The following is a 26452-nucleotide window of genomic DNA, read 5'->3' as shown; positions in this document are numbered from 1 at the left end:
ACATGCACATTCTTGTATACACACACACACATGCACACAAATACAGATGCACTTACACACATGCACAGACATATAGGCACATACAAGCACACACATGTGTGGGACACATGCAGACAGAAGTCTGGCCAGGGTACCAGCTGTTCCTCCCTCTGACTTGGGTGTTGGGGATGCTACACTCTCAGATTAGCCCCTGCACTAGCCCATGCGGTGCTGCTCCAGCCCAGCCAACATCTCCCCACTGTACAGATCGTAATCATCACTCGTGTTCTGGATTTTGGTGTGGGTCAGTTCCTCATGGTGTCTGGGAGGGCACCACCCTCAGCTTCCTGAATATTCCTTAGGCTTTTTTCCTGCCCTGAGATCTTGGCTGCAGCGGTTCCAGGAAGGTCCAGCCCACCCCTGAGCCTGAAGCCTGTGGGCCTACTGCCCTGGCAGCTAGGACTGGACCCTGCAGCCTGACTTTCCCTAGTTCCTAAGGACCAGCTCTGCCTCCACTGACCCAGGAGGAGTGGCTTCCATGATCACCTCTGCCTGGCTACCCAAGGAACCTCAGGATAGCTCCCCCAGGTCTCCCAAGCCAGATCTGGAAGCCCCAGGGAAAGAAATCCTATTTCTCTAGAGTGAGGGAAGTACCCCCTGAGGGCTTACCTCAATCTCACTTGCTGCCTCCAGTTCAAGAGAGAACCTGGAAAGATCTGGAGTTCTTTCAGATCACTGCCTGGGACCACAACCTTTCCTCCCCATCCAGGGACCACGGGCACGGGTGTGGCCGTCCAGTCCACACTCGGTGGCAGCCCCTCCTCCCCACACAATGGCTTTTTCATGTGTTCTAGCCAGACCTCCAATGGGCAGAAGTAGGCTATGTCCCCAGGAGATAAGGAGTACAATCAAGGTCACTGAGGTTCCCCCCTTTCCTACCCCAGGTCCCTTGAGATACCAGGAGGGTCCCCACCCCATTGAGCCCCTCCCTAGAGGCCTCTCTAAATTGTTCCCTCTTACCCAAATACCAACCCTCCCTCAACACCAAGCCCTCCAAAGCTCTCTCCAGACCCAGCTCTGCCCCTAGTGGGGGGCTCAGCCCCAGGTCACCTTAACCCATCCACTTGTCAGAGCATTACTGGACTGTGCCTGGAAGCTGCCCAGCTGGCCCCTGGACAGGAAAATTTCTCCACTTCCACCTCACTGATGTGCGGGTGGAACTATCTGGAACAGGCCAGACAGCACACTGGCACCCCATGAGGGCTGGGTAACACAGGCAGATGTGAGGAGCTGGTGGGAGTCTTGTTTATACCCCAGCTGCATAGTCATTTCAGGAGCAAACACCCACTGAGGCCCAGGACACGGCCCAACAAACACACACAGCTCAAACCCTTGGTGCCCGCTCCCTCCACCTGCCCCTCTCAGGGTCTCCAGTTGCTAAAGGAGGGCTCAGGGCAGAACGGGGCTCACTCATGGCTCCCCTGCCTCTGATACCCATAGGTTATCCATCACCATACCCTTCAAGCTCAATGTTTCCCAAGACCAACCTTCCAGTTGCCCTCCCTGATTGCCACAGGGTACCTGGCCCTGCCAGAGAAATCCCTTGCTCAGACCCCCACCACACCAAGGATCACAGCATGGCACACAAGTCCTGAAGGCCTTGCATCCACCCTCACTTCTGATTGTTATTCCGTGGTCACATCTTTCCAAGTCCCAGCTTCTGGCATGTACCTCAGGGACTTTGCACCAGCTGTTCCCTGGCCAGAATGCCCCTTTCCTTGTGTCCAGATCCAGGATTTATGCAGGCCTCTGCTCTAAGGGTCCCTCTGGACCCCCCACTCTGTCAGAGATGCCCCCCTTGCCTCTCCATTCCCTCATTCTGCTTTATTCTTCACCGCAGCACTGAGCAGTCTTGCCTAGCTAACTATGTGGTTACAGTTTAATCATCAGTCTCCATCAGGGAGTCAAGTTCACAGACAGAAACACCTGTGCACAGCTCTGCCCCAGGGGCTTAAAAGAGTGCCCAGAAGTTACTTATGTGTTCGAATTAAGTAATGAGTGGGTGGGTGAGTGGATTGATAGATGGATGAATGAACAGGTAAGCAGGTGTATAGGTGGGTGGTCAGTGGATGACAGATGACTTGAGAGATGAATAGGTGGATGGATGGATGGATGGATGGATGGATGGATGGATGAATAGGTAAGCAGGTGCACAGGTAGGTGTTTGGAGAGATGGATGTGTGGGTGGATTGACAAAAAGGTAAGCAGGTGTATAATTAGATGGGGGAATGGATGGCTCCTTGGGTCCAGGGAAGAAGGACAGGTGGACTTCGGGCACCAGGACTGCCCAGCTAAACCCCGTGTTTAAGGGTCCAGGAACGACCTGGGTCAACAATGGCTGCGATAGTCCAGCTCCCCAGGCTTGATCCTGGTTCCCACCTGTGGTCAGCCCAACTGAAACCCTGGGTCCCTGGGACCTCACTCCAGTGGAAGACACATCTGATACAGAGGTGGGACACAGCGCACACATGCTGTGGAGAAGCCATCCTGTGATGTAATTCTAGGGCTCAGGACCTCAGAGGCCAGGCAGTGTCCTAGCCCATCACCCCAAAGGGACCCCCGAGACAGGGTCCATCTTGTCTAGACAGAATCACATTAACTATATATATATATATATATATATATATATATATATATATATATATATATATATATCATCTCAACCCCTGGCACACAGAAGACCAGAAGGAGCTCAACATGCCCAGCCCCCTGCCCCCAGAACATTAAACCGCAGAGATAGAGTGGGAATCATGTGTGGCCCAGAGGTAGTAGTACTGGCAGAGGCTGCTGTTGATCCACAAACAGGGTCTGGAGGCCACAGGTAGGGGACATTGGGTGGGGGCTGAGATTCAGTTAGACCTACCCTGGCCTGAGAGAAGTGGGTTCAGGGGCCAGATGGTCATTTAGGGTGGGACCTGTGGCTAAGGGCTAGGCCAGCCCAACCCATCTTTCCCAGCAAGTAGCTGGGCCTGGGGGCCAGGATACAGGCAAATGACAGGGATTCTCCCTCCCTGAGCCAGGGGACAGATTAGAGTAAGACCCAGAGGAGAACCTCAAGGAGTCATGCCCATCAGACCCTGCCCTGTAATGTACCCAACCCCACCCCCAGTTGCAGCCCTTCAGCTGGATTTTAAACCTGGGACTCAAGGACTTGGAGGGGGGCATATTCTTAGCAACAAACCCACTTACACTTTCCATGAGAGGGCAAAGGCTCAGAATGCTGCAGGGAGCTGCTCAGCCAGGCTGCCTGCCTATCCCCACCTCACTTCATACCTCTCCTGGGGACCCTCACCTCACAGGTGTTGCAGGATGGCTGGTGGGAGGTGGGACAAGGGTCTCTCTTCCTTGGGTTTCTGTCCTTGAATTTAGGCAGGGAGGTGTCAGGTGGACCCAGCAGATGAGACCCTGTCCAGTCCTGCACTGGTTCAGAGACAAGGGAAGGTGCTATTCAGGGCCTCAGTCATAGGGTGACCTCTCCAATGACCTCTGACATCACCAAGACCAGGATCCCAGAGGAAGGGGCTCTGAGTGATGGATGGGCTGAGTGCATAGACATGGTAGCGTGTGTGGTCACATTGGTGTAACTCCCCAGGGATGGCCATGTGTAAACCAGTTTGAACTTGTGTACACACAGGACGCAGGTATATGAGCACAAAGGGCCTGATTCCTGTGACACTTCTGACTTTCATCTCCATGGAAGCAAGAAGCTGGCCCAACCTACAGCCTGACCTGTCTGAACTCCCCAAAAGAGGTCCTGGGCTCTGGAACGAGGGCTGGTCCTTACAGACAGGACAGGTCCAAAGCGGGAGACGACCCTCAGGAATAAGCCAGTTCTGCTGCTACCTGCAGTGACAGTCAGGGGAGAAGAGAGTAGTCCGCCGCTGACCGAGAGGTTCCGTGGAGCTCCTTCCTTCCATCCCGGAGGGAATGAGGTGTCCTGTCATCCTAACACCAGCTACCCTTTTAGGTTCCAGCTCCTGCGCCTGCGCCACATTTCATGTTGGGGCGATGGAGCCTCCAGGTGCGTCTGAGCGAGATCATGTCTCAGAGGCACCATGGTGCTCACTGGGCGTTCTGGGGTCGGCTCAGGGAGGCGGCGTCCTAAATTGCTCTGAAGAAGGCTCCGCCTCCACCGCAAAGACCCGCCCTCGGCCTCCGCCTCCGGTTTCCTTAAAAGGTCGAAGCTTGCAGTTCTGCTCCACTCCCTGAAGTTGGGAAGCCAGCAAAGATCAAAGGTGCACTAGGGTTCTGAGATGAGGAGTACACAAGTGATCAGTGATCCGCGCTCAAAGGGCGAGCGCGGCGCCGTCCGGAGTTGGCCTACTGGAACTGGCCACGCCCTACCCTGCACCCCCTGGGCGTGAACATTATTAATAATGGATCGGTCCGGGCCGCCCTGGAATCTAGGCGCTTTCGGTCGAGAACCTCCGGACCTTTCCGAATACCAACTACCTCCTAACAAGGGCGGTCTGCGAAGAGGGACTGAGTTTCCTGCGCTGAGGCGAGGACGCAGGAGAGGAGACTCCGGGGCGGAGGCCCGGGGCGGAGGCCGGAGGCAGCCAGTCTACTGTGATAACAAGCCCCTCTGGACCGTGTCCACTCCCTCTGACAGCAACTATTCCACCTTAAACCCACCCCCTTCCCAGTAGCCTCAGGTCCCTATCTCTCCTGGGCCCACAGCCATTTGGGTATTTTCCTGGTGCCACAAACTCAGGTCCTGTTGTGTCCTCCCTCCCCCCATCAGCAAATTGCCACCCCAAGTTTCTTCTGAGAAGAGCCTTCTCACCATTAGAGGTGTTACTGCCCCTCCCCTCTACTGAGGACCCTCTGCTCTGTTCAGGCCATCAAAATCACATCTGCCCCTTTCTCAGATGCCTCCACCCTCAGCAGCAGTTGTCACCCAGAGAGCCTTTCTCCCTTCTTGAGGCATCGGCCTGACCACAGGCTGACCTATGGCTCCTCTGAGGTCATGGTTCCCTCCCAGTGGGACACACTTGCTCCTAAACGTGACAGATTCAGCTCAGCCCTTCCCCCACATGTGCCCCAAGAGTCTCCAAACCCAGCATTACAGATTTCAAAGCCTCACCCCCAACCGTCTTTATCTGTACTAAGCTCCGAAATAGCTCCCCCCAGCCTCCCCTCAAGTCTGTTGAGACAACAGACAGTGCTTTTTTCTTCCTGCTCATGAGGCACTTTGTGACCCACCCTGTCCTGCCCACTCTCTGGACCTCCAGTTGCAGGGCCCTGGCACTTGCTGTTCCTTCCAGGGGATGTCCCCTCCCACCTATCACCTACCCATTATTCAGGTCCTGGTTTGATTGTGGTTTCTTCTGGACCTTCTGAAGCCCCAGGCTAGTCCAGTCATCTAGCTGCACTCCTTTCCCCCTGTTCACCCATCCCAGCCCCTGCCAGGATGTAGCAAGCAGCCTGTCTATGTGATCATTGCTTTATTATCTTTTCTCCCTATCCCTGGAGTTCTGCTGTAGCAGCATAGGATAAACACTCAACCTCAAGGTCAGTTTGAATTGCAAGGTCATCACTTCAAACTCCTCAGTCGCTCCTTGGAAATCCTATACACGGTGGTTGTGAATCGGAACTGACTAGATAGCGCTTAGCAACAACCTTCCCATTCCTGCCATCTAAAGTGTGCTGGAACCAGCCAGCAAGTTAATGAATCAAGGCAGCCCACAGGCTAGCAGGTTACCCACACGTTAAGATCATGGGAGGCTTGGCTTTCTTGTTTGAATTGTTTTGTGTTTTGCCCGTTCCCCCCACCCCCCCCGATTAATACAAACACCAAAGAACATTTTGTTATCTTTAATGAAAAAGAGAAGTTGGAAGGAGAACCAGTGTTGGGGTCACAACCACAGTTCCTCACCTACCCCAACCTTGGGGCTCATACCTCCTAGTGGGGGCAGACAGGGAGCTGGCTAAGACTCCCTGGCAGCACCAAGGTTCCTCTGCACAGTGGCCCAGTGGGGATGGCCACCTGTCATCCCTCACTTACCCAACCAAGCCCTCCTTACCAAACTGCTCTGCTCCTCTCACAAAGAAACAGGCCAAGCCAAGGTGCGTGCACATACACACACACACACACACACACGTATTGGAGGGCAGTCTGCAGGACATACCACAGTCTAGTCACCTCCGAGGAACCCACCTAGAGTGTCTGGCCCAAGCCTCTCTCAGCCCCTGTCCCAGCAGTGGTCCAACTGGTATGTGACATCTCTTTGCATGGGGTCTCCTCAGCCAAAAGGCGTCCTCCACCCACCCACATGAGGCTGAGTCAGGTGCGCATTGGGCGTGGCTTGAGAGGGGTTCAGTGAGGACAGCCATGTGCACTCCTCTTGGAGTGTTGAGACTTTATTTCACGGTGACTGATAGACGACAGCACTGGGTTAGTAACGATATACCAGGTGGCTTTCTGCTCCTCTGGGCCCTGAGTCTGGGGCGCTATAGCCGAGGGGTGGATGTCTGGGCCACAGTCTCCACCAGGAGGACAGACACAGGGTAGGGGGACAGAATGGACACAAAGCTGCAGTTTAAGGCAGTTCTGGCTCTGCAGCTACCTGTCACCCATGTCACCACAGCCTGGGCTCTTGCACCTTCCTGGATATAGACACCATCCCTCACCCTTGAACTAGAAGGTGCTGGCGGCCATGGCATCCACACGGCCAAGTCCCCATTCCCCCGTGTTACGTATGCCATACACAAAGCCCCTGGTCCATCAGAAGCAGGGGGTGCCATGGGCCCAAGCAGGCAGGCAGACACCTGAGAACAACCCCTTCACACCCATGGGGCCTCAGCAACCTGGAGCGAGTAGGGCATGACCATGTCCATGGGGTTGGGGCCTGTGAGGGTCAGGGCACCCCAAATGACCCGGACCTGGATTCTCCTCCCTGGCATCCTGAGCCTGGTGGACACAGCTCCAGGGGACATGGTATGTAGTCCTAACAGTAACAATGTACATACATCACAGTATTGGCACCGGAGGTCTAGGGTGAGGTTAGCCCCAAACCCCAATGCATCCCACTAAGGGGAAATAATTCAAAGGAAGTCCTTAGAAAGGTCCAGATGGACTGGGGGAAGGGCCACCCTGGAGTCCCAGCACCTTCCTGGTAAAACCCGAGGCCCATCTGCTCCAGGGACACAGGTCCCTGCTAGAGGGCGTGAGAGGCAATGTGCAGAGACCTACCGATAAACCTGGGGACAAGGGGTCCAGCACAGGAGATTCATGAAACACACACAGAGGGACAGTCAGCACAGTCACCAGGGATGCAGGGTCAAGGCAGAGTGTGTGTCCATGGCGTTTGGCTGAGCCTGCCCTCCTGCCACTGCGGCTCCGGATTTTGTCTGCAGTGCAGCTGCTCGGTGGAAGAGAGGCCGGGCCAGCCGTCCCTCCAGCCAGCACACAGGCAAGAAATCATATCAAAAAGCAACAAGTTTACAAAAATAGAAAATAATTACAGCAGATGGGCGATAGTGGTGGTAGCGGGGGCTCCTGGCCCAGCCGGCTCAGGGCGCGGAGCATGGTCGCAGCCGGGGCTTGGAGACAGCATCCTCCAACAGGTGCAGCAGGCGCCGGCCCACCACCACATCCCTCAGGCAGCCCACAAAGCCGGTGCTGTAGGCTTTGGGCAGCCCTTGGCCTGTGGGCAGTTTCTCCAGGCCTCCTGCAGGCCAAAGGGAGAGTCACCGCCTAGAAGCTTAAAGGTATGAGGGCTGGGCACCAACCTGCAGTAACTGCCCAATCCTGACCCACCCGGCTCTGCTGTCCTGGGCTGGCCAAGTTAACTCTGCCCTAGAGCTGGGGTCTGGCCCTTCCTGACCCTTGGGATCCTTGGCTGGCTTCTGTCACCCCAGTACTTACCTAGCCACAGGGTTCCATCTGTGTCTAGTTGTGAGGAGCCGAGTGGGGAGGAACCAGTCACAGGGGCTTCATTGCCCACCTGTAGGGACCCTTCCCTCTGTGCCCTAGGGGGGGAGTGGAGAGATCATCAGGTAGTCCAGGGTCCCCATTGTCACCTCCATCTAATGCCTTCCGGGTGAAAACATCCTAGGGAGCTAACTGACCCCCAGGAGAGCACCTGGTGTCCAAGGGGCATAGAATGGACCCAAGGTGCATCCCCAAGGAGCACTTGGCAGAACAGGGGTTCCCCGGCTCCCAGACAAGAACCCCTCAGCGCACACATTGCTGCTGTATCTTCATGTCTATCCCTCTTCCCTACTAGCCAGTGTGCTTCATGCCTACCTGTGCACCTTGACCCGAAGCCAGTGGTTGGTGTTGACGGGCACAGTGGAGCGAAGCACCACGGGCTGGGAGCCCAAGTCATAGGTCATCTGCAGGTGCCCATCCACGATGGCCAGCGCCATATAGTCTGCCCGTTCCGTGGCCTTGCCGCTCCATAGCACTAGCCCCTGAGTGGCCTCCGTGCGTAGACTCAGCTCAAAGTGGTTGCTCTGCAATGCTTTCTCACTGGGGAGGAGGGGAGAGAGTCTCAGAAGGTGGTGGGAACTGCCACCCCGGACCCCAGGGCCACAACTGCCATGGCCACCAGGCTGAGGAGGGTGACTCAAGGAGATGTGATGGGAAGATGGACAGACGTGGACAGTGAGACGGACAGGGACAGACACAGAACAGAGGGCAGGTGAAAGGCAAGTGGCTAGCAGAGAGGCAGTGAGGAAGGTGGTAACATGGCTGGACAGAGATGAGAGGACGACGATGGCGTGGGGGCAGCAGTCTGGTCCCTTGGGCATTGCCACGTGCTCACCTGTGAGAGGCCCCGGTATCTGGAACTTCAAGGCTTAGAAGTAGGAAGAGAGGGTGGCAGGTAAGCAGGGGACAGAAAGGCCAAAGCGCAGGGGAGGGTCCTGTACACCCCCCACCTCACGTCCCCATTGGGAACACTGCATGGTGGGAGGAGGAAGTGTCCACAGGAGACATGTGGGACTCTGGCTCCACTCCCCAAAGAACCCAACAGTGACACAAGGTGGCCCACGAGACATACATGCAGCACACATGGTGGTGGTGGGGGGCAGGTTCAGCACATGGGGGGGCATGGAGTGGAGCTGAGGCCAGCAGCCCTAGAGAGGCCCAGAAGCCAGCACACTCACATGTGTACACCGCTCACAGATTTACACACATGTGCACAAACAAGCACAAGGCAGACTCGCACTGTGCACACGTACACACACACATGCACACTCTGGGTGGCAGCAGAATGAGCATCCTGAGGTCCCAGGCATGAGTCTGGGGTAGGAATGATTGTTTGCTTCTAAGGTGGGAGACAGAGGCTCATAGAAAGACAAACACCAGCCCCTGGCCCTATCCTCTTTCATCTGGGATAGGGGATTCAGGATGGGATGCCAGTGGGCCAGGGGCAGAGGCAGATGGATGAAAGTGAGTTTGGAGATACAGGGGGTCCAGGGGGCTACTTACGCTGGGATCTCATTGGTCAGTTCGCTTGGAAACAAAGAGACAGACAGTGAGAGGGAAGCAGAGGGGGGTGGTAGTGGGCGATGCGGATGCCCTTTCCTCCTGACTGCAGGGCCACGGTGCTTGCCCAAGTGAACGCCTGCACTGCAGATGGGACCAAACCTACCACAGAGGATGGGACGTTACCTCTCTGTCACAGCGTTGAGGTACTCAATGTAGGTCCGCCCGTCAAAGGCCAGTGCATCCAGGTCCCCTGCTGACTTCTCAATCAGCCCTAAGACACAACAGATGAAGGGGGTCCTCGGAAGGGCTTTTTGTTCCAGGGCCCCCATTCCTTGTGCCCCTACATGCTCACCCTTCTCGCAGTGTGACCCCGAGAAGCCCCCAGGACATAGGCACTCATAGGCAGCCTCCCGTGGGAGACAGGAGGCGCCATTGAGGCAGGGGTGGCCAGAGGGGCGGGTGCAGGGGTGGTCCTCAAAGGACGAGACATCCACCACCCGAAGTAAGTTCTCCTCGGTCAGCAGCTGCCGGCCTTTCAAGGAGACCTATGGATGGGTGGGGAGTGGGGTGTAAAAATGTGCTCTGTGCTGCCACCTACCCTGCATGTATGTGGCCCCACACAGGCCCCTCTTAAGAATCCCTACCCCCCATAAGCCCCAACTCCCCTGGAGAGTCCCCTGCTGGGACAAACCCCTGGAAAGCTTCCCCACAGGCCCTGCCCCCAGGTACCATCTGGATGGCGCCATCAAAGCCAGTGGACACAGCAGCAGCTCGGGCCAACTTGCTGAAGTCAGGGGCACCCCCAACGTAGAGCGGCTCCTTCAGGTTGAGGACCGTGTGTGGCACCTGGGGGAGGTACTGGGTGAGTGGTCTGCTAGGCTCACCCACCTGGCTTGCACAGGGACACTGAGCCAGGTGAGCCCCTAAGGGCGCCTAACTGGGAGGTGAGTTAGTCACAAGAACAGCCACTGGGCTCCTTAGTGGGAGGGAGGCTACTCTAGGGAGGAGGAGGCAGTGGGCAGTACCTTGCGGGATTTCTGAGATCCGAAGAGCGGGGTGGGGGTTGCAGAGCGAGAGCCAGAGAGCAGGGAGCAGAGAGAGAGACCCACCGACAGACAGACAGCCGGGAAGGGCACAGACAAGGAGAGAGAAAACAGTTCAGTAAGAGCTGGAGGGGTGGGGCTGTGCACACCCTAGAGGAGGGGCGGGAACTTACCGGGGACTCCCCTAGGACTCGGGGCCCATCACCAATACCCAGGGCACCCTTGCGGCCACTGCGCTCCAGCGAGACCCGGATCCAGGTACCCAGGGCCACAGGTTCCTTGCTCCTAGTGGGGAGGGGGTACCGTGAGCAGGTCCTGTCCACCAGCTGCCCATCCCTGTGTCCCTGGGGTCACCCACCTGATGACCGCTGCCCCCTTGCCCAGGTCATATCGGAATTCCAGGTGGCGGTTGTGTAGTGCCAGTGATACAAAGTCCCCCCGGCCGTCCGTCTTCTGCCCATTGTAGAGGAGCAGGCCATTGGGGCCTCGAGCCAGGAACACCACCTCCAGTGCCATCTTCTCTCTGGAGTCACATGAGCCACACAGGGGTTGTCTTCCCATGCCTCCCATAGCTGGACCCATTGAATACCCACCTCCAAGCCCTGACCCACTGACCCCAGGTCCCGCTCGAAGGTGTGGAGGCCTTTCAACTCCAGGTAGGAGAAGCCGTTGAAGTCAGCCAGAAAGGGCCAGGAGTCCTCCCGATCCGAGACTGCAGGGCATGAGACAGGACCACATGGGGTACCGGGGTTCTGACCCCTGGTTCTCCACAGCCTCCCTCCCTCCTTCCCTGAGATTCTGTGCCAATCTACCTCTAAACCTAATTCTAGTCTAGAGCTGAACTTGAACTCCAACCCGGACCCAAATCTGAACCCAAACCCAAAGGCTCTCTAACCAGACTATGAGTCCTCAATCCTAACTTATAACCTTTGATGCCCACACACCGCATGGCTCTCACCTGTCTGGCAGAAGGCACCCCCTCGTCCCAGGGGGCACTCGCACTTGGCCGTGCCCTCAGGTAGCACTCGGCAGGGGGCTGCCCCATGGCAGGGGTTGGGCAGGCAGGGGTTCTGGTCATTAGCACAAGTCAGGCCTGCAGTGGATGGAGGGGAACCCATGAGACTTAAAGAGTCCCTACCCCAGACTCCCAGACCCCCATATCATCCTCACCAAAGCGGCCAGGCGGGCACTGGCAGTGGATCATGTCAGCCCCAAGAACCTGGCACGGGGCACCACCGTGACAGGGGTTAGGCAGGCAGGGGTCTCCCCCACACTCGCCCACGCCGACACTTTGGGTTGAAGCTCCCTGACTACTCAGTTCCAGCTGCTGGTTGTTGATGTCCAGCAGGCGGATACAGCCCAGCAGACCAACGCCAACTGAAGTCCGCTCTAGCACCCTGCCGTCCAAGAAGAGGTTAGAGGTCAGAGGCTAGACTATAGATGCATTCTCTTCTACAGCCAGCTTCAACCCACTCACCCTCCAATACACTAGGATCAGGGACGGGGACCAAGGCTGTATCAAATCTATCCCCCGACTCCTCCTTGGTATTCACAAGGTGGCTGATCTCACAAACAGGACAGAACCAGGAGGTGGGGTTGAGGATTAATGGTCAGGACTAAATGTCTGAGCCAGGCCAGACCTTCCTGAGGGGACAATCTGGTCCTCAGGAATGCCACACACAGATAGGGCAAGATCAAGGCCAATGGACAGGGATCAAGGTAAAGGTCAGGGTGTAGCATCCTCCACACTCAATCCCTCCCTATCCCTTTGCTGCCCAGGCCTAATGCCACGCACAAGCCCACAACAGAGTTTGGTCAAGTGAGGCTTAGAGGATCGAGTGCTCACACAGCGGCCTGGTCCTCAGGAACACCACCCACGAACAGATCGGTGTCCAGGTTGAGGCCGTCAGTGCCACTGGGGCTTTCACCAAGGACTGGGGTCTCGCCGTCCACTGAGAGAGTACCCTGGCGCCAGTGTCTCGACAGCTCCAGGCGGTGCCAACGGCCCAGCTCAATGGGCACCGAGCTGGTCAGTACTGCGGGCCCAGAGCCAGTATCAAACCTGGGGAACATTGGATGGTGATCAGCATGGCCACCTCTATCTCATGGCTCCCCAGTCTCACCCCCCTGAGCCACACCCTCCCAAGTCATTCCGGTTCAACTACGGCCCCTCCCCAGCTCTGTCCTGCCCACCTGAGCTGCACTCGGCCCCCCAGCAGAGTCAGTGCCAGGAAGTCCTTGCCATCGGCCTTGCCATTGTACAGCAGCAGGCCCTGAGGCTCCAGTGCCCGGAACTCGAGGGCCAGGCGCAGAGTGTGGTAGGCGCGCAGTGTGGGGAAGGCCAGGAAGGAGCGGCCCCCAAAGGATGGTACCACAGGGTTCAGTGCTGTGGGACAATGGGGAGGGTCAGGCCGGGGAGGGGAGAGGAACCCACCCTACACACCCCACACTCTGCCTCACCTGGCCTCCAATTCTGCAATGCCCCCACCCAACTTGTCTACCACCCTTAGCCCTAACTCCTCTAATTTACCTGACATGCTCTCCCACCTGTCTCACAGATGGTGCCCCCCCTCCCCTCGGGGCAGCTGCAGCTGAAGGTCTGGCTGCCATCCCAGTCCTGGCAGGTCCCACCGTAGAGGCAAGGTTGTGAGTCACAGGGCCGCGGGGGCCGTGGGGTGCCGGGGAGCAGGGGCCGGTGTCCGGGCACACGGCGGCTCGGGGCGGTAGTAGGGGGCCGACGGGTGGTAGGAGGGGCAGTGGTTCTGCTAGGGGGCCGGCTTGTGTGAGTTGGGTAGAAGGCCCGGGAGGTCACAGAGGCAGAGGGAACGTGGCCAGCAGTGGTGGCTCCGGCCATGGCAGTGGTGGCTCCTGAGGTGATGATCGCTGGAAACCAGTCTGGGGGAACAGAGGAGGTCCACGGGGGCATGGGTAGGGAGGGGGCAGGGCCGGGGCACGGGTTAGGGAGGAGGTAAGGCCTAGCGGTACTCACCGAAGTCCATAAAACGTACATGTTCCTGTAATGGCCGCTTCACCACCAGTGCCCTGCGTCGGGACACCTGGATCTGCCGGAGCAAGGCCCGGCCCACGTCGGTCGCCCTGAAAGTCGTGGCTGGGGGAAGAAGGGTGTTAAGTACAGGAAAGCATGCACCAAGCTCTACCATCTCCTGGGAGGGACTCAGGGCACAAAGACTCACTGGGGTCAAAGTGGGCTTCTACGATGGCACGGACTGAGCTGCTGGGCTCCAGGTTCCGAAGGCGCACACTTCGAAAGTCCTTCTTGACATCTGAGTTCCGGAAGAGGTCATCCAACTGTGGACAGGGAGTGGGTACAAGGCTCTTGGGAGTGTCTGAGCCTCACTGAGCACTTCCGCCCGCCATACTTCTGGGTCTGTATGCTGCTCTCTACTCTCTGCCCCAGGCCCATCCTCACCGCACTCTCAATGCTCCGAGCCGTCTCCCCAAACAGCTCCGACTTGGGGTCAGCCATCTCAGGTGTGTAAAACAGCTCCTGGCCCTCAACTGCCTCGAGCTCCAGCAGGCCCTGGAATGCCTTGGTGGCTGTGGGGGAGGGGGCAGTGAGGCCCTGGCGAGCAGCCGCCTGGCTTCCTAACCAGCCTTGGGTATGGCAGGCGGGTAGCCAGCTACAAGGGCAAGGGCAGGTAGAGGTTAGGCAGATGGTGATGAAGTTAGTGGGGACCCCTGGACGGGGACTGGTGTCAGTTACCACACAGACTTCTCAGGGCCACGCCCCAGGCTGGCTGATGACGAGAGAGACATGTTAGCCACAGGCCTTAGGCACACACACGCGTGTGCAGAGGTCAAGACCATGCACACACATGTGCAAAGGCCAGAAGACCATCAGCAGACGTGAACCAGAGCCACATTCCAGACAGCTGTCTGGGGGACTTGCCCCGCTCCCCAGCCCCACGGTCACTCACTCACCCGGGCAGTTAGAGCCCTCTGCATCCAGCGAGGCCGTCTTGCCAACTGAGCAACAGCCCAGAGGCGAGTTATAGCAGGAAGCCCTCTCAATGGGAGGGCCGGGGGTCACAGCGCTGCCGTCCTTGGGGCGCTCGAGTCCTGGGGAGATGCAGTGTGAGCTGAGCCCGTGGTACCTTGGAGGCCCTGCCCGCCCGTGCTCCGTGCCCATGCGCACCCCCAGAGCCAGCTCCACTGGCTTCCAGGTCTCCACTTAGGTCCTCGTCACCACTCCCGCCATCAGCGCTGCCCGATTCCCCGAAGGCTGATGTGGCCAGGCTGGCTACCATTTGGGGTGCTATGGGGGGTACGGTCAGTGCTGGCCGCCCTGTGGTCCTGGGCATGCTAGCTGTGGTCCATGGTCGAGATGAGGGTCGAGGGGTGGGCTGGCTGTGGAGGGTACTGCTCGGAGCCAGGGGCAGGGCACTGGGAGGTGCTGGTAGCGCCCTGTGAGTGGCAGGCCCAGCGGTAGCTACAGGTGTTGGGTGGACGCTGGGAGTGATGGAGTCTGCAAGGAGGAAAGTTGGGGATGAAGGAAAGATAGGAGGTCAGGGCATAGTCAAGCCTCTGATTGATATGGGGGTGGTGGACGCAGGGCCTCACCCTGGCAGGGCCCGAGGCTTTGGACAGAGATGTCCAGGCCCTGGCGGCAGGCGATGGTCCTCAGCTGACACTCATCACCATACGTGACACCGTCCGACCCACAGACCTGCGGTGGCACAGGACAAAGAGGCTCAGGGGGCCTGCACCTCTCCTGCACCCACACCCCTCACTCATAGCAACCTTACTTACCTTGGTTGCATTGGCCTCTGAACATGTGGGTGTTGGGCACACGCAGTGGGCGGAGCCGGCTTCTTCTACACACGTGGCGCCAAACTCACAGCGCATTTCTGTACAGGTCACAGGCACCACAGAGTCTGGGGACACAAATATAGAGCCCCTGCCAGCTGAAGCAGCCTGGTCCCCATGCCAGGACCTGCCCCAATATAGGGAACGTGGCCTTGCCCTCACCTGCTTCACAGCCAGTGGGGCCTAGGGCCCGGCCATCTGGACACTGGCCGCACTTGGGTCCTGCCACCCCAGGCTTACAGGAGCACAGCCCGCTCATCTGCTCACAATCATCCCGCACAGCTCCACGGGAGTCACAGCTGCAGGCTGAGGGTGGGGAGAAGAAGCCAACTGACATCCAAGTTCTGGCTCCTCTTTGTTGGCAAGGACCCCCCCGCCCTCCCGTCACTGCCAAGTGTGGGACAGAGACCCCGGGTTCAGGCCACAGAGGGTGGACACATGAAGTGGCCCTGGTCACTCACGGGTGCAGCCACTCCGGCCATCAGTGACAATTCCGCGGAAGTTCCAGAAGCCAGGCTCACAGCGGTCACACTTGATGCCCCCAACACCCGGGCGGCAGGAGCATTGGCCAGAGGCTGGGTCGCAGGAGCCACCATAGGAGCCATGTGGGTTGCACTGGCACACGCCTGAAAGACCAGGTAGGTAAGGGCATGGTCATGTGCTCACATCTTCCCCTGGGGTGAGGCCAGGGCAGGTGGGTACTCACTGGGACATCCAGCCAGGCCCACGCCCCGGGCAGCAGTGACATTGTCCTGGCAGCAACCATAGGGGGTCTGGGTACAGTGTGGGGGAGCCAAGGGCGGCAAGGAGGCAGCAGTAGGACCTGTGAGAAAGGAAACAGGGTGCACACTGGGACCTGGGTTTCAGCTCCCACCCCTCTCCACCCTCCTGATAACAAATTCCAACCTGGGGGCCTTCGGGCTAGGGTAACAGGGGAAGACCCCCCACATCACGTATGACATATTGGAACACACAGGACCACATGCACAAAGAAAGCATGTAGGTTTGCATACATAGGACACACATGGCTATGTTATAGAGCATACATGACCATAAACATACAGGACACAGAGTTGAACACACAAAGATCAATGACATAGCTTTCGTCATACAAGTTTAAAGAGAGCTATGCACACAGGAGTCCTGGTGTGGTGCTATAGGATAAGCACTGGATTGCTAATCACAAGGTTGGTGGTTCAAACCCACCAACTGCTCTTCAGGAACCTATATAGGGTTGCTGTGAGTTGAAATTGACTCAAAGGCACTTAACAAGAACAAAGCAAAAAGTGCACATGCATATAAATGTGTGCAGGCATTCACTTATTCACTTGCATAACTCCTAAGCCACGCACATTCACACATGCACTTGTAAATATACAGCAGTGTGTGAGTGGGCATATGTTAACACATAACAAATGTGACATGTTTACTGAGTCACCATCACTGCCCTGCCCCCACAAGAAATAGCACCAGGAGACAAGGCCTGGTTGGTTCACTGCACCAAGGCCAGGCCCTACCTGCACACCTGCTCAGTAAATTTAGTGACTGGCAGGTATATACATGTCAATATGTACACATACCCATGTGCACACATACATACACATGTAGGCTCGGGCACAGAACCGGAACACACCCTGTACCATATCCCCTCACCTCTGCAGGCTCCCTGAGCTGCCACGTACAATTCTCGCTGTGATTCGCACCTGGCTTTCTTTAGTTCACACTCGGTGCCATAGGTGACCCCGTCAGAGCCACAAACCTAAAGGAGAGAACTCAGTGAGGGTGGCTGTGGCCCCTTCTTGAGGCTGTCTTGGGGCCGTGAGAGGGGCCTCACCGGGTTCCGTAGAACACTCTGGCAGCTGAAGTCACAGACACATGGTCCATCCTCCGAATCTTCGTCCCAGACGCCACCACGCTGCCGGCACAGCTCAGGCTCACACTCACCGTCTTCCCCGGAGCCGGAGCCTCCCGAACCACACTCGGCTATGGGCGGAGTGGGAGGAGCTAAGTCACCACAGGGTCTGCCTAGGGCACATAGCAACCCCCAACCCAGCAGCCTCCAGAGCCTACCCAACTCGCATGGCCCTGCCCGGGCCTCCTCAATATGTGTCTGCTGCCGGCAGGATGCCTCTCGGAGCTCACACATGCTCTGGTATGTGATGCCATCACTGCCGCACACAGGACCGTGTGGGGGACGCTCACACCGTGGACACACACACTGCCCCGCTAAGCACACGGCCCCGAAGGCACATACCATGTCTCCACAGGTTACTGTAGGTAAAGAGCCTGGTCAGCAGGGCCAGCATGCTTGGAGGGGGCGCCACCACCCAGCCACCTCACCCACTCACGGCAGTGTCCGGCTGCGGCCACGTGAAGGCTGATCTGGCGGGTGCAGGCTGCCACATGTAGCTCACACTCACTGGCATAGGTTTGCCCATCAGAGCCACACACAGGCTGGGCCGAGGCCACACACTCGGAGGGGCACACACAGCGCCCTGTCTCGGCCTCACATAAGGCCCCGAAGCGGCACTGCCCACAGCGGTCTGGAGAGGGGGCTCTATCACCACATAGCCAGAAGCCTCCCAACAACCCCTCTTCCACTAAGACCCTTCCCCATCACTGACCACAGGGCCCTTTTCTTGCCACGTGGGTCTCCCGGCTGAGAGCACAGGCCGTGGCTGCCAGCTCACAGGCACTGCCGTACGTGATGCCGTCACTGCCACACACGGGGTCGTAGATTCCTGGGCATGCCTGTGGGCACTCACAGGAAGCCTCACCATTCTTCACAGCGCACGTTGCCCCAAATGGGCATTGCACCCCTCGGCAAGGAGATGGGGGCTGGCCTGGGGGGCAGACGTGGCACTTAGCGACCCCTGTCCCTTGCTAGGCATAAAGCCCCCCCACGCAGCAGACCCTTCCAGGTGGAGGACGGCAGCGGACGAGCGTGGGCCAGGGAGAGGGGTCAGATGCACAGTACACAGCAGAGAGAGGGACAGAAACACAACAGACAACAAAGGACGGGGCACAGACCTAAGCGTCACCAGCAGCAGCCCTGGGTGTGAGGCATGGACAGCTAGCTGTCTATCAACACAGGGAACTTTCTGACCACCCATCAGATCACAGGGAGGGATCTGGAGAGCCCCACCCAGCCCTACCCCTGGCTCGGAAGGACAACCAACGCAGAGGGCTCTCACTTGTGCATGTGTGTATGTGTGTGTGTGTGTGTGTGTGTGTGTGTGTGTGTGTTTGGGGGGGGGGGGAGTCCACATCCCGAGTCACACCCAGAGCCGCACGGAAGGGGGGGGTGTCTGTCAACTTGCTCTGGGGACAGCAAGGCCAGGCAGCAGCGAGCACCCCTCCCCCCTGCCGCACCGGGGGCCGACCTCGGGCTGTGGGCTCCGGGGTGCAGGTGCAGCACCTCCTCCTGCCAGCCGGTCAGCTGGAAGACACAAGAGGCGGAGCCAAGAGGGAAGGAAGGCCCACAGGGCAAACACAAACAGACAGAGAAAGACAGGAAAGACAGACAAACTACCTGCCCAAGAGAGAGGAAGAGGTGGTGGGCAGAGATGCCCCTGCCCTGGCCCATGCAAGACACGCTCCAAGCCCAACCCCAAACTCTGCTCCCTAAGAGGGTGAGGCCCTGTCTCATCAGCTTCCCCCACACTCCGCCACCTCCCTCGAGGATGCAGCCCAAGATAGATCGATTGCACCAGGATCCCAGTCACTGTCCTCTGAGCATTTCGGTTACCCCAGTCCCCAGTGGCCCGGCCCCTGACTTGAACTTAGGGAGGGTGGGACGTGGATGCAGATGGCGTGTGATGGGGATGACAGGAAAGGATGTGGACCAAAGGGTACAGACGGGGCAAGCGCTCACCACATGGGCCCCGATGCCTCACAGGGATGGTACGCTGCTGCTGGCACTCAGCTTGGTGGAGCCAGCATTCATTGTCATACGTGTGCCCATCCTGGGCGCACACGGGTCTATAGGCACTGTCGCACGTGACACGGTCACAGGAGCAGTGGGGGCGGCCCCGGCGGGACAGGCACACAGCATGGAACTGGCAGGACTCCAGGCACTGGTCTGTAGGGGCGGATCGGCGGGGGTGGGGGCGGTGCAGATGTGGGGTGCAAGACTACCACTGAGTGGCCGAGTCTCAGACATCTTGGATGTAGGAGGTGGGAGAAGGTCTTGTGGGTCTGGGGACAGGTGGCATGCAGAGGTGGGACAGATGAGCCCACAGTGCCCCACTAGAACTGCACCTACCTTGTGGATGGCACTGGCCAGAGCGAACCTTCTGGAGGAGAATGCCACGCGCAGCCCCAGTCCGGCCCATCACACAATCACTGTCATAGGTGACGCCATCATCCCCGCAGACAGGTGCCCGCTTCGGGGGGCAGTTCTTGGGATGCAGGAGCATCTCCGGCTGCCGCGTGCGAGGATTCACACGGCATATGCGACTCGGGTCATCAGGGGTGCCCTGGCAGGGGTCTAGTGACAGTGGGTGGCGTCAGACTGCTGCTTCTGCGGCTGCACATGCCTGGCACACACCACCCACAGAAGCGGTGCTCACCACAAGGGCCATTGAACTTCTTGAAGAGGTTCTCCTGGCGGGCACAGGCATGGCGCAGCAGCTGGCATTCGCTGGGGTAGTCGGCACCGTCACTGCCACACACTGTGCCCTGGGAGGTCCCTGGGCAGGAGGTGGGGCACAAGCACACAGCAGTCTGCCCATCAGCAGAGCGGGCACAGGTGCTGCCGAAGCTGCAGGTCACGTTGGAGCAGGGGTCTCGGGACCCTATGGGCAGAGGTTTAGGGTCCAGCCTGGTAAACCACTGACCCAGCAGCAGGTCCCACAGCCATTTCACACAACTCCCGTCCAATCTTCAGGCCCCACCCTTGCTACTAAGCCCACCTCTCAGGCCCCACCCACACTGGGCGCTGTCCTTGATCAGCCCCACCCACCCGACCCCACCTGACCCTGGGTTGCCTACTCACCAGACTTCACCCTGCCATGGGGCTCTGCCCCCCACCCCACCCCACTTACCTGGCCTTCTTGCCAGCCTCTTACTAGGCCCCACTAGGCCATACCCTACTCATAAGTGTTGCCCCTCACCCATCTCCCCCTTCCCTAGGTCTGGGTCCCACCTCTCATAGCACCCCCACGGCACACACACAAACCTGGTCCCTCCCCTACTCACCACAAGGACCCCGGCTAATCAGGCGGATTCGGCGTTGCTGACTGCACTGAGCCCGCTGTAGCTCACACTCATTGCTGTAGGTGGAGGCATCAGATCCACACACAGGGGCCACCACACTGGGGCAGGCGTTCTTCTTGCACACGCAGGAGGCTTGGCCTGGGCCCTCCGCACTGGGTTCGCACACAGCACCAAAGCCACACAGCATCCCCCGGCATGCTGGAGAGGGAGGGAGGGAAGTCAGAGCTTGACCCTGCCAGATCCCAGGGTTCACATCCACACACCTGTAGAGTGCTGCACGCAATCCAATGACATACACTCCATGGACATTTGTATATGTACACACTCATGTCCACACATATTCACTTGGGAACATGTGTGTGCTCATCACCACCAGGTAGACACCCACTAAAATGTTTCACATGATGTCTACCTGCATACATATCAAACACACGTTTATATATTGCTCCACACCCTCTTATTATGAGTCTCACGTTACCTGCATATACTGCATGCACTCAGGGGACCTCGATGACCCCTCTGGAGGCCCTTCTTTCTTCCAACATCAAATCCTCCCTTCCCCACCCTTGCGAGTTTCTCGAGGCATCTCCCCTTGCCCTGTCCTCACATACTATCTCTTCTCTTTTTCCCTAAACTTCTGGGGAGAGCCCTCTTCATCCTTTCCCATCCGCCATGCCCTCAGCCAGCCTCCCCAGGTCCACACTTGCCTCCAGCCTCTGTGGCTCTCCAATATGACTCTCCCACGGCACCAAACAGGCCCTCCAGTCTTCCCAGGCCTCCCCAGCTTCAGGCTGGCCAGATGTCTCTCTCTGGAGTTCTCAGGTACCCCAAAACCTTCTCTTATCCAATCCAAAACCCAAGCCACCCTCCCCCACCCCCATACCGCCCCCTTCCTGCCTGGTCCTCCTGCTTCCACCTGGATATTCAGCACTTGAAACCCAAACCATCCATGGTGACCTTTTACTTTCTAAAGATTTCAGTTAACATTGTGTCGCTAACAGCCGACATCGAATGAAAGCTGGCCACGTGCCAGTACAGGCCCTGACCACAGTCCACTGCTGACCTCTACACCAGTCCTATATGAGCTACACCTGACCCCCATCTAGTGGCAGAGGAAGGGGGTTCAGAGAGGTTAAGATATCAGCTATAGGTCCCTGAGCCTATGAACTACCACCAGAGACAACACTAGACAAAGAACAGGGGCAGACGTTTAAGCTCCTAGGCCTGAGTGCCGGACCAAGGCCTCAGATGGGTCAGGGGCAGGCTGAACCCTCCAGGATTCCCACTTAGCACTGATGCTCGCTGGATTGCCACTCATGGGTGGATGAGGAGGCCCATTAGGAGCTGTAGCTGCCTATATTCAATAAACGTTCAACTGAGCCTAATTATCATTAATAAGTCATGGGGAGAAGGGTGTGGCTCCCCACCCACCCTTCACCTCCCAGACAGCTTGGGAAACAGAGTAGGAAGAGGAGCCCCCACCCCCATCTCTAGGAAAGGAAGGACTGCACAGGCCCAGGAGCCTGTAGTTACCATGGTAACAGCCTGCCTGGAGATGGCGGCTGTGTCTGTCTGAAATCCCCACCCCCACCTGCACAGGCTGGGTGCAAATAGAGTGGGGCCTGTGTGGACCCCCACCCCATGGGCCTGCAACAACCCGAGGGGCTCTGCAACTGGACCATAAGCAAGAGGAGGAGAGTCGAACCCTTTTCTCATGCCCCCCAGCGACATGTGCCCAAGGCTGCCAGGCTGTCCTAGTTCTGTCTCATTTGGCATTGTAGCCTCATTGTGCCTCTGCTTCTCCATCTATAAACAGGGGCAACAGAACTTGTTGTGAGGTGAAATAAGCTAATTATCTGCCAAGTGCCCAAGGTGCCCAGAACTTAGCTACTAACAGTCACTGCTACAGTGACAAGATGCTGTCCCCTTACCATACTCTCCATCTTGACTCAGATCAGATTCAAAGCTGTTTACACCCTTGGCGCCTCTCCACACCCTTCTCTGGCCTCCAGTCTTCCCTCCCTGGGCCCCAAGCACCTTCCCACCCACACAACAGACACTTGCTGATGCCCAGCTGACCACTCCATCTCACTCCACTCTCTGCTGGTCACCACACCCTTTTGTCACCACATCACTCAATGACCATGTTTACTTGGTCACCACAAACTCCCACTCACTATATTCTCCAATTACCATGCCCTGTGGCTAGGTCTGGAGCCCCTGTGTGGAAGACACAGTGTGGGGGCAGGAGGTCAGAGGTATCCTGGGGTACACTTTGAGGGACTGGACATGGCTGAGGAGTTAAGAGGAGCCCAGTGTGCCTACGGGGCAGAGATCCAAGGCTTGAGCACTGGTCCCCAAGTCAGCGGAACAGGTCCTGGCTCCTCATCCTTGCAGCTAAGGCTGCAGTTTCCTTGGCCATGTTAGGGGGTTGCTGAGCTGGACTAGAATACTCTACTCTTTCCCAGCCCTAAATAGCATCTCCTCTTTCCCAAAATTCAACTCAGAAACCACAGCCTCCAGGAAGCCTCCCCATGCCTATGCTGGGGCTGTTCAAGATTGCTCATTTATATGCCTGCCACCCCGGCAGGCTCAAGCTTCCAGAGGTACGCACAGACAGGTACGCATGAGACAACATTTACATATTGTTGTCTGCAGGTACACACAATGCAGGTACACACAAATATGCAAACACTCACACCTGCATGCAAAAACACATATGCATTGTATACACATAAACATGCACGTAACACATGCAAACACAAATCATCACACCATTCTCTGCATTCTACAAGTCACGCCTTGCTTGGCTTATGTACCATTGTGCACACACACAAAAACACTTCATGCCCATTTTGCAGAGGAGAAAGTGGAGGCCCAAGTCAAAATGCATGACATCATCACATTGCTATAAATGGCAGAGCCTCTCTGGTCAGCACCTACTCACTGCCCATGCTGCTGCCCTCACAAACACAGGTACCTGTGAGCTGTAGGTCACCTCTGGGACCTGCTAGGACCTCCCCAGACCAGGCTCCTACAGGCACCCCACTCATTTCCGCTTCCCATGTACCCATGTGCCGAAGCCTCCCTTGCAATGCTGGAGGTGGCAGCAGCTTTATATAGCCAGCCTGTAGGCGCAGGCTATATTTAACTGCCTCCTGGTCTCGGGTTGGAGGAGGACTGAGCCAGATGCCTCAGCCCCGCCTCAGTAACAAGTGTGTGGTGGGTTGGTGCTCCCAGCGAAGACACTAGGGCATGTAGTAGTCCACGAGCGCATGGTTGGATGGTGTGCCAATGTGAGGAGGGAATATGAGTGAGGAGAGAGAGGTCCACTACCTCTGGGGCTTCAGGAGAGGGGGTTGTGGGTGTTGGTGATGGGGAAGGTAGCCTCACTCCTGGGCCCAATCCGAGACTTCTTATCCACACACTATAGGAACCTGGAGTCCTGGTGTGACACTGTGGGATAAAGCACTGGACCGCAAGATGTGTTTATGTCACAAAGTAGGTGGTTCAGACTCCCCAGCCACTCCCTGGAAACCCTATACAGGGTCACTGAGCTAGACCAACTTGACAGCACACAGAAGCCAGTCAGCTGCATCCCTGCGACCAACACTCTTGACCTTCCCCAGTGTTGCTGGAACAGACTAGTCTAAGTCACACCCTCCTGCCCCAGGGCTAGGGCTAAGGAAGGGAAGGGGTGGGGGGCAAGGTGAGGGTCCCTAAAGAGAGAGAGACAATGTTCCCCAGCCTGAGGCCCCCAAAGGTCACAAGCCTCCCCCTACCCTGGCCAGATGACTCTAGACCTGGGGCAGGCCCCTCCCTGCAGGTCAACTTTGGGGCTCTGAGGGAACCATGGAGTATCCTGTTTGAGAGAAGCCCATGGGTTTCCATGGGGAAATCAGGGCTGGAGGCAACAGCTGAAGCCCTAACTGGAGCAAGAGACGGAGGGAGGGAGGTCCTGACCCAGGAAATGACTGACCAATCGTGCAAACAGTGGCATGCCTAGAGAGGAGAGCTTAGGGTGAGACCCACATCCCATGAAGTCTACACACCTAGAGAGGAACCACAGGCTGCCTAGCAAGGTGCCTCAGTTAGAGGCAGATTCTGAAAGTAAACCTGGGAACTTATGGGAGATGGGGTGAGGCAGGGCAAAAACACTCTTTCCCAATTCCTCATGGCCCACTAACCCCACCCTCACACACACTCACACATACATACACCCCTTCCGTCATCCCAACTAGGGCACTAACTGTTTCCTTCCTTCCTTCCCACATTAGCTTAATGACAGCAGTCCCCACACAGCTACCCTGGTCCCACTCCACAAAAAGGGTCAAGAGGGTCAGCCCTGCCCCTTTCATCACCATGCACTCACCTCCTCAGTCAAAACTGCTCAGTCCCAGAGAAAGATCCCAAGCGCCACACCCCTCCCCAGACAGCTGGCCCTCCTGCTATGGGTTCTCAAGTCCACTCCCAGAGCCTCCATCTCTGTCCAGTCCTGTCCCTGTATGCACACACTGTCTGAGGACCTCTCACAGCCTGTGGATTCTGGGGACTTGGTCCCAATTTCATGACAAGAGGGTAGAGGCTCAGAGAAGTTATCAACCACAGCCAGCACAGGAGGTACGCAGATGAAGGCTCCTGGTCCCAGTAGGGACCTAACTGCTTCCTACCTTCAGACACACCCTACGTGTCCCAAGAGAGACCACTGCCCCCACCCCGGGCACAGATCCTTCAGCTTGGCTGAAGGCCCCACTCACCATCCAGAGGCAGAGGTGCTGGCATGAAGTGGGTCCCAGGTTTATCTGGAAGAAACAAATCTCCTAGTTAGGTCCTTTGCTTGCCCTGTCCCTGCCCCTCCTTGCCACTGGCCACCCACACCCTATAATCCATGCCCTTACCCCCCAACCTCATCCTCCAGTCCTAGCTACCCAACACTCTGCTTTCCAGCCCTAGGAACCCATACTTCATCCTCCATGCCCCTGCCAGCCACACCCCACTCCCCTGCCGGGTCCACTAGTACCCTTCCCAGCCCCAGCTACAGAAATTCTAACTGGGAGCCTTGGCCTTGACCCCCACTGACAGGGAGGTCCTGGCTTTTCTTTACCCCTCCAGCTGCAGGGGTCACAGTCTGACAACTGCCAGGCCAGCCAGTAACATGCATGACCTGATCCCAACCCCCCACACCCCAATGTTTCCAGGGCAACTCCCTTGCCAACTCCAGGAGAAAGTTGCTCCCACTGCAGGAGGGTCCCCCTCCACAAACCCAGGAACATGAGATCCTGTCCCCAGAAGATGCCAGGGATCCCATCTGCCCTCGGGCTCCTGGGGTTGTGGGGAGGTGGGTGGTCAGGAACTCGACAGACAAGAGTGCCAGCTTAGGGCCACCTGGGGGCCACGTACAGTTGCTGAGGAAGAGCAGGATGGCGAAGCCCAGTGTGGCGGTAGCCAGCAGGATCAGACAGACGTTGCAGGGGACCATGAAGTATCGGACCACCAAGGAGACGTGGCGCTGCTGCCGGGGGTCCCGCTCCAGCGGCAGCGGAGGCATGGCCCGCGTGGCCACAGCGGGCGGCCCCCGCGGGCGAGTAACTTCTCACGGGGCGCCCTTGGGCCTCTGCGGGGCTAACCCCCCCATGCTGGAACCCCAAGGTGGGGCGTGGCCAGCAGCTGTGCTCACACTGGGGTGCGGAGGGTCCTCCCCAACCTCCAGCTCTGTAATGGGAGGAGCTGATTCTCCCGAAGCAGAAATCCCAAATTTTAGCTCTGAGGGAGGCGGTAGGGACTACGGGCCAGCCGCCACTCCTGCTATGCACAACCCTCCCCGCTTCTGCTTGGCCTCTCTGCTCAGTCGTCGGGGGTCACAGCCCCACGTCCCCGCCCCACCAGC

At 57.7% G+C, this 26452-nt stretch overlaps 1 protein-coding gene across 1 annotated transcript in view; it reads right to left on the bottom strand.

The window, feature by feature from the left end:
- Positions 1–7554: 7554 nt before the first annotated feature.
- Positions 7555–26452, bottom strand: part of AGRN (agrin) — a 36164-nt gene continuing 17266 nt past the window's right edge. The window contains exons 3-38 of the mRNA XM_006871755.1: positions 25323–25367; positions 20548–20763; positions 19920–20144; positions 19613–19837; positions 19223–19429; positions 17973–18191; positions 17697–17891; positions 17419–17619; positions 17183–17331; positions 17002–17107; positions 16055–16171; positions 15810–15974; positions 15511–15654; positions 15292–15416; positions 15103–15208; positions 14678–15007; positions 14464–14601; positions 13952–14079; positions 13716–13830; positions 13511–13630; positions 13069–13416; positions 12715–12907; positions 12368–12583; positions 11692–11918; positions 11480–11614; positions 11137–11233; positions 10880–11044; positions 10695–10806; positions 10504–10515; positions 10208–10324; positions 9831–10023; positions 9662–9749; positions 9479–9502; positions 8291–8515; positions 7910–8013; positions 7555–7712 (exon numbers count right to left, since the gene is read on the bottom strand). Coding sequence (XP_006871817.1) covers positions 7555–7712; positions 7910–8013; positions 8291–8515; positions 9479–9502; positions 9662–9749; positions 9831–10023; positions 10208–10324; positions 10504–10515; positions 10695–10806; positions 10880–11044; positions 11137–11233; positions 11480–11614; positions 11692–11918; positions 12368–12583; positions 12715–12907; positions 13069–13416; positions 13511–13630; positions 13716–13830; positions 13952–14079; positions 14464–14601; positions 14678–15007; positions 15103–15208; positions 15292–15416; positions 15511–15654; positions 15810–15974; positions 16055–16171; positions 17002–17107; positions 17183–17331; positions 17419–17619; positions 17697–17891; positions 17973–18191; positions 19223–19429; positions 19613–19837; positions 19920–20144; positions 20548–20763; positions 25323–25367 — 5690 coding nt within the window. The remainder of the gene's footprint in view (positions 7713–7909; positions 8014–8290; positions 8516–9478; positions 9503–9661; positions 9750–9830; positions 10024–10207; positions 10325–10503; positions 10516–10694; positions 10807–10879; positions 11045–11136; positions 11234–11479; positions 11615–11691; positions 11919–12367; positions 12584–12714; positions 12908–13068; positions 13417–13510; positions 13631–13715; positions 13831–13951; positions 14080–14463; positions 14602–14677; positions 15008–15102; positions 15209–15291; positions 15417–15510; positions 15655–15809; positions 15975–16054; positions 16172–17001; positions 17108–17182; positions 17332–17418; positions 17620–17696; positions 17892–17972; positions 18192–19222; positions 19430–19612; positions 19838–19919; positions 20145–20547; positions 20764–25322; positions 25368–26452) is intronic.

The sequence above is a fragment of the Chrysochloris asiatica genome, unplaced genomic scaffold (assembly GCF_000296735.1).
Source record: "Chrysochloris asiatica unplaced genomic scaffold, ChrAsi1.0 scaffold00173, whole genome shotgun sequence".
NCBI classification, from domain to species: Eukaryota; Metazoa; Chordata; class Mammalia; order Afrosoricida; family Chrysochloridae; genus Chrysochloris; species Chrysochloris asiatica.
Note: the sequence above shows the minus strand (reverse complement) of the source record. Positions and strands in the feature narration are given on the sequence as shown.